Source organism: Carcharhinus amblyrhynchos, chromosome 21 (assembly GCF_965287045.1).
Source record: "Carcharhinus amblyrhynchos chromosome 21, sCarAmb.v2.hapA, whole genome shotgun sequence".
Taxonomy (NCBI): Eukaryota; Metazoa; Chordata; class Chondrichthyes; order Carcharhiniformes; family Carcharhinidae; genus Carcharhinus; species Carcharhinus amblyrhynchos.
The window spans coordinates 49,871,655-49,881,620 of NC_137344.1; the positions used below are offsets into that span (position 1 = coordinate 49,871,655).

The 9,966-nt window shown below is 47.4% G+C and overlaps 1 protein-coding gene and 1 non-coding gene across 2 annotated transcripts; one reads left to right on the forward strand and one right to left on the reverse strand.

Moving 5' to 3' along the window:
• Nucleotides 1-7,301, forward strand: mrpl58 (mitochondrial ribosomal protein L58). Its single transcript, XM_080209133.1, has 6 exons — nt 1-204; nt 1,200-1,242; nt 3,521-3,580; nt 4,129-4,211; nt 5,947-6,116; nt 7,125-7,301. Exons 1-6 carry the CDS (start codon nt 10-12, stop codon nt 7,207-7,209), a joined length of 636 nt encoding a protein of 211 aa, XP_080065259.1. The 5' UTR covers nt 1-9; the 3' UTR covers nt 7,210-7,301.
• A 2,172-nt stretch (nt 7,302-9,473) lies between these two features.
• On the reverse strand, nt 9,474-9,546 carry trnar-ucg (transfer RNA arginine (anticodon UCG)). The gene has a single exon. It is a non-coding gene; the product is annotated as a tRNA-Arg (tRNA).
• Between the last annotated feature and the right edge of the window lie 420 nt (nt 9,547-9,966).

The window sequence follows — 9,966 nt, forward strand, 5'->3', positions numbered from 1 at the left end:
TCTGTCGCCATGTTGGGAAGGACAGGCCGGCCGGCGGGCGCCATGTTGTGTGCCGGGGCCCAGTTGCTGCGGGTTTCAGCCTCCCTCCTGCGCTCCCGGGCCCGGCTCCTCCAGCGCGAATACCGCAGCGCCTACAGCCCGGAGGTGCTTTACCCAAAGAGCAGAGCGGATTACAGCGGGAGCGGAGGCCCCCGGCACGAAGAGGTGGGCGGGGGGAACCCTCTTTGCCGCTGGAGCCCGGGCACTGAATTCCGGGGATAAAATCCCATCACCGCCCCCCCCACGACCCCTTGCCCTCGTCTCCCCCCCACGACCCCTTGCCCCGCGTCCCCCCCCCACGACCCCTTGCCCTCGTTCCCCCCCCCACGACCCCTTGCCCTCGTCCCCCCCACGACCCCTTGCCCTCGTCCCCCCTCACAACCCCTTGCCCTCGCCCCCCCACGACCCCTTGCCCTCGCCCCCCCCACGACCCCTTGCCCTCGCCCCCCCCACGACCCCTTGCCCTCGCCCCCCCACGACCCATTGCCCTCGTCCCCCCCCACGACCCCTTGCCCTCGCCCCCCCACGACCCCTTGCCCTCGCCCCCCCACGACCCCTTGCCCTCGCCCCCCCACGACCCCTTGCCCTCGCCCCCCCACGACCCCTTGCCCTCGCCCCCCCACGACCCCTTGCCCTCGCCCCCCCCGCGACCCCTTGCCCTCGTCTCCCCCCGCGACCCCTTGCCCTCGTCTCCCCCCGCGACCCCTTGCCCTCGTCTCCCCCCGCGACCCCCTTGCCCTCGTCTCCCCCCGCGACCCCTTGCCCTCGTCCCCCCCATGACCCCTCTTTGCTCCACCCCACTTTGCTCTCCCCCCCCCCCCCCCCCCCCAGTCTAGTGTCCTCTCAGATCTCTATGATTCCATCCCTGCAGCTCTCCACCTCTCTTGTCTGGCATTCCTCCTTGTAAAACCTACGTCTTTCACCAAACCTTGAGCCAATACCTCCTTTGGTGTTTTGTGTAGTTTTACGTGTCTCTGTAACGCACCTTGTGATATTCTGTCAAGGTACAGGGCAGCTGTTTGGGCTATCAATGCAGCAATCAACAACAGATTTTTCTGTCCAGTTTATTAAAACAAGACTGAAAACAGTGCCCTTTGCTGTAAATAAGTACTGCTGCGGTGATGTAACTCTGTGTAATATATTTTGTTTTACCTTCCCAGGATGGAACGTTAGAGAATTCCTGCAGCACAGATATACCCATAGGTATGTGAGCTTGTCACATGTGTCTGTGTTTGAGAGTTGTATTTGTGAATAGTTTCAACTGTCAAGCAATGATATATGAGGGGAATCTTAAAAGACATTAAAACAGTATGGGAAAAGTCATCTAGAACACACCATAGAAGTAGGAGAAAGAACACCAGGCTATTTCCCAGGGCTGAAATGGTCACTACGAGAGGACACAGGTTTAAGGTGCTGGGGAGCAGGTACAGAGGAGATGTCAGGGGTAAGTTTTTCACTCAGAGGTGGTGAGTGAGTGGAATCGGCTGCCGTCAGTGGTGGTAGAGGTGAACTTGTTGGCGTCTTTTAAGAGACTTCTGGATGAGTATGTGGGATTTAATGGGATTGAGGGTTATAGATAGGCCTGGTAGGTATGGATATGATCGGCGCAACTTGTGGGCCGAAGGGCCTGTTTGTGCTGTAGTGTTCTATGTTCTATGTTAACACTAGTTTAAACTAGTAAAATATGAATTTTGATCTGAAATATGGAGTGATTTACTGCTGGATTGAGTGCACAGCCAGAGTGGGGAATGATACTCCCAGAATCAGTACAGAATCAGTTAGATGTTGCAATGGAGACAGGGTGGAAAGTCTGTCCTGCTAAACTCAATGCCCGCTTCATTCAGAGTTAGCTTCTTCACTTGCTGTGATGGGTCACACAGGCAGCCAGCACAATCCAGCAGCACAATCCTACACTTCGAATGTTTCGTTTCAACTTGAGCTTGTTTTGGATTTTTTTCACTCCTCACCTTCCCCCAGTCACTGTGAACTGCATGGGCACTTGCTGCTATAGTACCCCTGCACCAACCTAGCTCAGAGGGGACACTCTTACCTCTGAGTCAGGCCCCACTCCAGAGACTTGGACACAAGATTCAAGGCTGATACTTGAATGCAGTACTGAGGGAGTGCTGCATTGTTGGAGGTGCTTTTTTTTCAGATGGAACATTAAGAACATAAGATATGGCCTTTATAGCGAGGGGGATAGAATATAAAAGTAGGGAGGTCTTGCTGCAACTGTACAGGGTACTGGTGAGGTCGCAGCTGGAGTACTATGTGCAGTTTTGGTCGCCGCACTTGCGCAAGGATATATTGACCTTGGAGGGAGTGCAGAGGAGGTTCACTAGGCTGATACCGGAGATGAGGGGGTTGGACTATGAAGAGAGATTAAATAGACCAGGCCTGTACTCGTTGGAGTTTAGAAGAATGAGGGGGGATCTTATAGAGACGTATAAGATAATGAAGGGGATGGATAGGGTAGAGGTAGAGAGATTCTTCCTGCTTAGAAAGGACAACAGGACTAGAGGGCACAGCCTCAAGATGGGGGTGGGGGGGGTGCAGTTTAGATCAGAGTTGAGGAGGAACTTCTTCACTCAAAGGGTAGTGAATCTCTGGAATTCCCTGCCCATTGAAGTTGCGGAGGCTACCTCACTAAATATATTTAAGTCAAGGGTAGATAGGTTTTTGATAAACAGGGGAATTAAGGGTTATGGGGAGAAAGCGGGAAAGTGGAACTGATCCACTTCAGATCAGCCATGATCTTATTGAATGGTGGGGCAGGCTCGAAGGGCTAGATGGCCTACTCCTGCTCCTATTTCTTATGTTCTTATGTGGTGTGGGTACATCCATAGTGCTGTTAGGGAGGGATTTCCAGGATTTTGACCCAGCGACAGTGAAGGAACAGTGATATATTTCCAAATCAGGATGGTCAGTGGCTTGGATGGGAACTTGCAGATGGTGGTGTTCCTATGTATCTGCTGGTTGACCATGGATCTGGAAGGTGTTGTCACTTTGTGTCGGTGGGAGGGATCGAATGTTTGTGGATGGAGTGCTTATCAAGCGGGCTGCTTTGCCCTGGATAGCATTGAGCTTCTTGAGCTCATTTACGCAAATGGAGAGTATTCCATCACACTCCTGACTTGTGCTTTGTAGGTGGTGGACAGGCTTCAGGGAGTCAGAAGGTGAGTTGTTATTAACAAAATTCCCAGCATCAGACTTGTTCTTCTAGTCACTATTTATATGGCTAGTCCAGTTCAGTTTCTGATCAATGGTAACCCCCAGATATCGATAGTTGGGGATTCAACAATGGCAATGCCATTGGATTTCAAGGGGAGATGGTTAGATTCTCTCTTGTTTCCTGTGGGTGGCCTTGCCCTCTGTCAGTCTCCAGATTTTATTTAAGATGCTAAGTGGGGATGTTACAGCGAACATGATCCTTTGGTTTGCAGCATGGACCCTCACTGCTGGTATGTTGTTCTGTTCACAGACCGTCTCACAGTGACGTACTGTCGGAGCAGTGGACCCGGAGGGCAGAATGTCAACAAGGGTGAGGAAACTGGTTGTTGAATATCTTCTAATGTTCCTGCTGTTGCTGGTGCACCCCAATACTCTGTTAACCTAGTTCAAGGGAATCCACCTCCAGTTCAAGTAAATGGCAACATGTTGAGGTCAGCCCTGTTCTGATTTAACAATCTGACAGGATTCTGTCCCAGACTTGGAGGGCTTCACTGAATTATGATCAGGAGTGAAACCCTGGCTGATTTTCACCTCTCCCAACACCTAAGACATCAAGTCTTTCTGTGACCCAGCTGACCAGAGGTGACAGATGAAATTTGCTGCATCGTTTCACAACAGGACTGAACCAGGTTCAAGTGAGCTGCCTTCTCCCATCCCACACATAACCTCCCAGCATTTCCCTGAACAATAGCCTCTGGGAAGGGTGTGGGAGGTGCAGGCCCCTGGGCAGGGAAAGGTGATGCTTGCCATCCAGTGGGCACTCGGTTTAATGAGCATATCGGTGGGTTATCAGGGCTGGGGTGGATATCAGTGAATATTTAATACCTTCTGCTTTTGGCTTGTGTTTTGCTGTCACAGTGAACACTAAAGCGGAGGTGAGGTTCCATGTTGCGACTGCGGACTGGCTTCCTGAAGATGTGCGGAGTGCAATCTCTACCAAGGTAAGCTGTTCTACTCAGGATCAGAGGATGGTTAGAATGGTCAGAAAATAACTTCCTTTCGTTTTCCCAACCACTTGTTCCCTCAGCCCTCTCCTGAAATTATTGACTGTGTGTGAGAGTTTGGAGAGGGGGTGAGGGGTGGTTCGGCATACCCCACTCCAGTCTGGAAAAAACCCATTCACCACTGTTCTCCTTAGCCAATATTGTATTTATGCTGCCACCGTCTCTTTAATCCAATGGCCTTTAATTTTGCTAACAATTATGTGGTATTCCATTAGATACCTTTTGAAGGTTCATGGATAGACCAGTCCTCTCCCATCACTTCATCAGGGAACTCGATCATGTTATTCAAATGTGAGTTGTCTCTAACAAGTCTGTGTTGACTCTCATTTATCAGCCCATAATTATCCAATTCCTACTGTCCTGGATTGTTGTGCGTCACAAGTTTTCCCACCATCAGTGTGAAAAGGATTGACCTCTGGGTGGCAGATTTATTCCCCTCTCATTTTTTGAATAACTGTGTAAGGTTTGCAATCCTCCAGTCCTCTGCCACCACCTCCACATCTCCAAAGAAGATTGTGGTTAGGGCCTGCACAATTTCCACTGTATTTTCCCATCTGGAATGAATAACTTTTCTATTGTGAGGTTCGCTATGTATCTCCTTTTTATCTATTTTATTCTATCCAATATCACTACTGCCTCTTCCTTAAAGCATCCTCTTCAGTGAAGTGATTGTAAACTGCTCATTTATTGCTTTAGCCATACCATTGCCTTCACAAGAATCCTTTTAGGTTCCTACTTAGCCCCACCCTTCCTTTGAATATTGTTATTATTTGTATTTAGAAAGACTTTGGGTTTCCTTTAATTTAGCCAGTAATCTATTCTTATACTCTCTCTCACCCCGCTATTACTTTTTTGTTCTCTTCTGCGTCTTTTCTAATCTTTTGATTTATTATTGTCACATGTATTAACATACAGTGAAAAGTATTGTTTCTTGCGTCCTATACAGACAAAACATACCGTTCATAGAGAAGGAAACGAGAGTGCAGAATGTCATAGAACAAGAGTAAAAGATAGAATTAGAAGGTATGCTGGGTACAGCTTGCGAGAAGTTGCCTCATTCCGGCACCATCTTGGAATCTTACCTGCCTAATCAGCCTGCTCTCTAATGCATTAGGAACTTGCCATTTATCACAAGACTTTTTTTTCGTAGAATCATTGAAAAACTACAGCACAAACAGGCCCTTCGGCCCACAAGTTGAGCCGATCTTATCTCTAACTACTAGGTTTATCTATAACGCTCAATCTATTAAGTCCCATGTACTCATCCAAAAGTCTCTTAAAAGACCCTAACGAATTTGCCTCTACCACCACTGACAGCAGCCGATTCCACTCACCCACCACACTCTGAGTGTTTCCTTTTAATGTCTTGGAAGCTCTAGCTTTAGAGGAGACTAATTTAAAACAACTTTTTGTCATGATTTGGGATGTGCTGTCTGAGAGCAGTGGCAGCAGGTTCAATAATAACTTTCAACAGGAAATTGGATAAATACATAAAAGGGAAAATATACAGGACTATGGAGAAAGAGTGGGGAAGAGTGAGACTTATTGGGTAACTCTGACAGGGTCATTCTATGACTGTTTCCCATCAGGGGAGAAACCTACTCCCTAAATTGTGTCATATTAATGATTTGTTTTCTGTGCTTCATCGTTTCTTTCCCCCCTCTCCCATCAGCACCAGAACAGAATCAATCGAGCTGGGCAGCTGATTGTCACTTCAGACTCCAGCAGATACCAGATGAGAAACCTCGCTAATTGTCTGCAGAAGATTCGTGACATTGTGGCAGCAGCGAGTCAGAAACCCAAGCTGCCATCCAAAGAGGAAGCTGAAAATCGGCGAATGAGGTGATGTTTTAAAGAAAGGAAGAACAAATAGTTGCTTGGGGCCCTGAAGAGGCTCTCTTTGCTGGTGGTAATGCTTCCTAGTGTCACCGTAGTTGGTATCGTTCTCACCTCTGAGGCAGAGATCGAGGCTGGCATTCCAGCACTGAGGGAGTGCCACACTGTCAGGTGAGACCCTGTTTGAACAAGGTCTTTGATTTGCCCCCTCAGTAAAAGATCCCATGGTTCTATTTTGAAGAAGGACAGAAGAGTTCTGTCTAGTGTTTTGGCTTCAGTCAGCATCACTAGGACAGATTATCTGCCGATTATTGTATTACTGTGGTTGAGAGTTTGGTGTGTACAAATTAGTTGCTGCATGTCTTAACAAATTGTCCCTAAATTAGTCGTCCCTCAATCTGGTTACGGTTCCTTTATTGTGGTGTCAGATAGGCGTAGACAAAGGTCATAGGTAGAGGAGGGCACTCACAATGTTAAGATGGCGGCACGGGCTCATTGGGCCGAAGGCCCTGTTTCCCGTGCTGTGTTGTTCTTTGTCTTCCATTACAACAGTTTTCCTACATTCCAAAAAACGTTTTTAAAGTATTACTTGGTTGGAGAGCATTTTGAGTGTATGAGATTATGAAAGGTGCAATATAAATGCAAGTTCTTTATATATAAAAAAAATCAATTTTGAAGACACTAATTCAAAGGGAGATCTCATTTTTTGGGGGTTTATTTTGGGGGATCACCACTCCATCTCAATTGGTAGCTAAGTGCCTTTGGCACAATTGGCACAAGCACTGCAAACCTTAAGCTTTGTCCACTTTGCTAATGGAATGGTGGGGGGATGGTTGGGCAGAATGTCAGATGGAAGACAAAGCTGAGTGGTTTGTGACTAGCTGTCCAATTCCATGGAAGCATCCTCACCAAGGGCTGAGTGCTTGATGGCTGGTGAGTGGGGAGTGCAGGATAAAAAAAAGTGAGGGATTGAGGGGAAAATGCTGAGTTTTTACTGACGAGTTGTGATTCCAGGGTGGAGAGTATGCAACGGGAACGATTACGACAGAAAAGGATCCAGTCTGCCATCAAACGAGACCGAAAGGTGGGATTGGACTGAAAAGATGGACGTGGAACAACAGCTGTGATCCCTGAGGGGCCCCAATTCTCTCATCTTGTACAAAGCAAATTAATAAAATTATTGTGAAACTCCAATAAGTTATCTTGTTCTTGACAGACCTTTAAATCCTCAACCACATAGTTCCCTGTATTAACATGTGCCTTAATCATGAGTGTAACAATTCAGTGTCAGAGAATGCTTGGCACTGTTGAAGATAATTCCTAATCTTGGTACCATGAATGTACTGTGCTCCCTTTGACAATTCACTGTTATAGGAGAAGGTCGAAAGACACATAGTAAACAAGAGGAAAAAGAGAGTTAAACTAGATGATGTGGTCGAGTAGATGATTTTGGGATTCAGGCTCACAACATTAAAAGCAACACCTCAAGTGGTTGCGGTCATTAAAAAAAACATTGAATGGCAGGTATATTGAATGTAAAAGTGACGATCATAACAATGAATCTATACAGCAATATTAATGAGACAGAGTTGATGAAGAGGTATAGCATAGATTTTCTACTTTTATTAGATTCTCAGTTGCAGCTGAGGATCTAATCCTACCTTCCTGCTGCCATGACTGAGATTTACAACAGTGGGTTTATATAGCTGTAGAAGTCACTTCCTGAGTTAGTGGTTGAATCACCATAGAATAGACAAGATAGGTGGGTTGATGGGTGAAGGATTATGAGTAACAGGGCAAGCACATATGAAGAACTACCTGCTTCTTTGTAATAATTTTGAAGTAAAGCCATTAGCCATATTCACTTGAAGCCCATGTAATTAAAGAGATATATTTAATATCAGTATCGATAAAAATTGGCTAAGGTACAAAACAGTCACAGCAATCAGTTATTTATTTCAGGGAGGTGGGAAGTAACAATGGTATTCTCCACAGATTGATATTAGGACCATTGCTATTTTAGATACGTATTCATAATCTGGATTTGAGTACAGAGGGGCATTGTTTTAATGGTTGCAGATGACACAAAGCTTGGAAATGTGAACAGTAAGGAGATTGTAGTAGACTTCAGAGAGCAGAAAAATGAAATACCGTGGATGCTGGAAATCTGAAATAAATACAATACTGGAACTACAGTCCTGGAGGTAAAATTGCACACACTGTCACAGCCTGGGGGGGAAGGGGAGGAATTACACTGACACAGTCCATGGGGGTGAAATCATACACTGTTACAGTCCGGGTGGTGGGTGGAACCACGCACCGTCAGTGTCTTAGTCCGGTGGTGGTGGTGGCCGTTGGGGGGGGTGGGGGGAGGAATGGTTAACTCACACACTGTCACAGTCCGGGGGGTAATCATATACTGTATCACACTCATTGTGGGGAGGAGGGGGGGGGAATGGTAATCACGCACTATCACATTCGGTGGGGGGGGGAGAGGCAGTCACGCACTGTGTCACAGTCCGGGGGTTTGAGGAGGAGGGGGAATCACACACACACTTTCACAGTCCGGGGTGTTTGGGGGGGGGGGGGGGGCGGAGGGGAAATCATACACTATCTCACAGTCTGGGTTGGGGGAATCACATAGTGATTCTCATAGTCCGGGGGGTGCAGGGAGAGGGGAGAAAATCACACACTATCTCACGGTCTGGGGGTGGGGGGGGAGAGAAAGGACAATCACACTATATCACAGTCCGGGAGGGGGGAGAGGGGGCTCACACACTGTATCACAGTCCGGTGGGTGGGGGGGAAAGGGGGAATCACACACTATAACACAGTCCGGGAAGGGGGAAACACACATTGTATCACAGTCCGGGGGTGGGCGGATCCTACACTAACACAGCCCGGGGTGGGGGGATCCCACATTATATCACAGTCCGGGGGTGGGCGGATCCTACACTAACACAGCCCGGGGTGGGGGGATCCCACATTGTATCACAGTCCGGGTTGGGGGAATCCCACATTGTATCACAGTCCGGGGATCGGGGGGGACGGTGAGGTGGGGGATCTAATTTAACAAACGGTGAATATGAAATCAATGAGTTTCAATATCGGAATCGGGGGTGGGAGGAAGGGGGAATTGTTTTTTTGCTCTGAATTATATTGTGCTGTGTGGTTGCTGCTTGTTTGCCGGGGGCGGGGCGTGAGGCTTCGGGCTGTGCCGTGCCCAGTGTAAATATTTAATGTTAAATACAATAAAGGGCTTTAAAATTTCCAACCTGACGAGTCACCGCCACATTAATACGTTTGCATTTAAAAGAATGATTATTAGCCGATTAAGAAATTATTCTACGATTTTGTAAAATACGACCACGAAGGGACTCGAACCCTCAATCTTCCGATCCGAAGTCGGACGCCTTATCCATTAGGCCACGCGGTCAGCACATTCACAGTAATGGGACAGGACATCCGCACTGGTGAACACACATTGCTTCATGTTAGTGATACAGCTTCAGATAGCCTTCATCAGCAGCTCAGGCACATCCTGCTCTACTCCACAGATCAACAACAAACCAAAACAACTCTAAACAACTCCATTATCCTACTCTGCACACGGTACAGCTGTACGATATAAATACCAATCCTTTCCCCTTTATGATCACACCTCTATGAAGCATTTTTGGGGTATTTAATTTCGGAGAAGTGGAAGATAGAAGTAACTTGTTCTTTGGAGCCTGTGCCTCGATTTGGTAATTTCCCTGTCACTGATTTAAACTTTCTCAATCTGTAAACTGGCCCTTCCTATTTCTGGAACCTCCCACAACCTGCTGGGATCACTGTGCTCCTCCAGCACTGACAT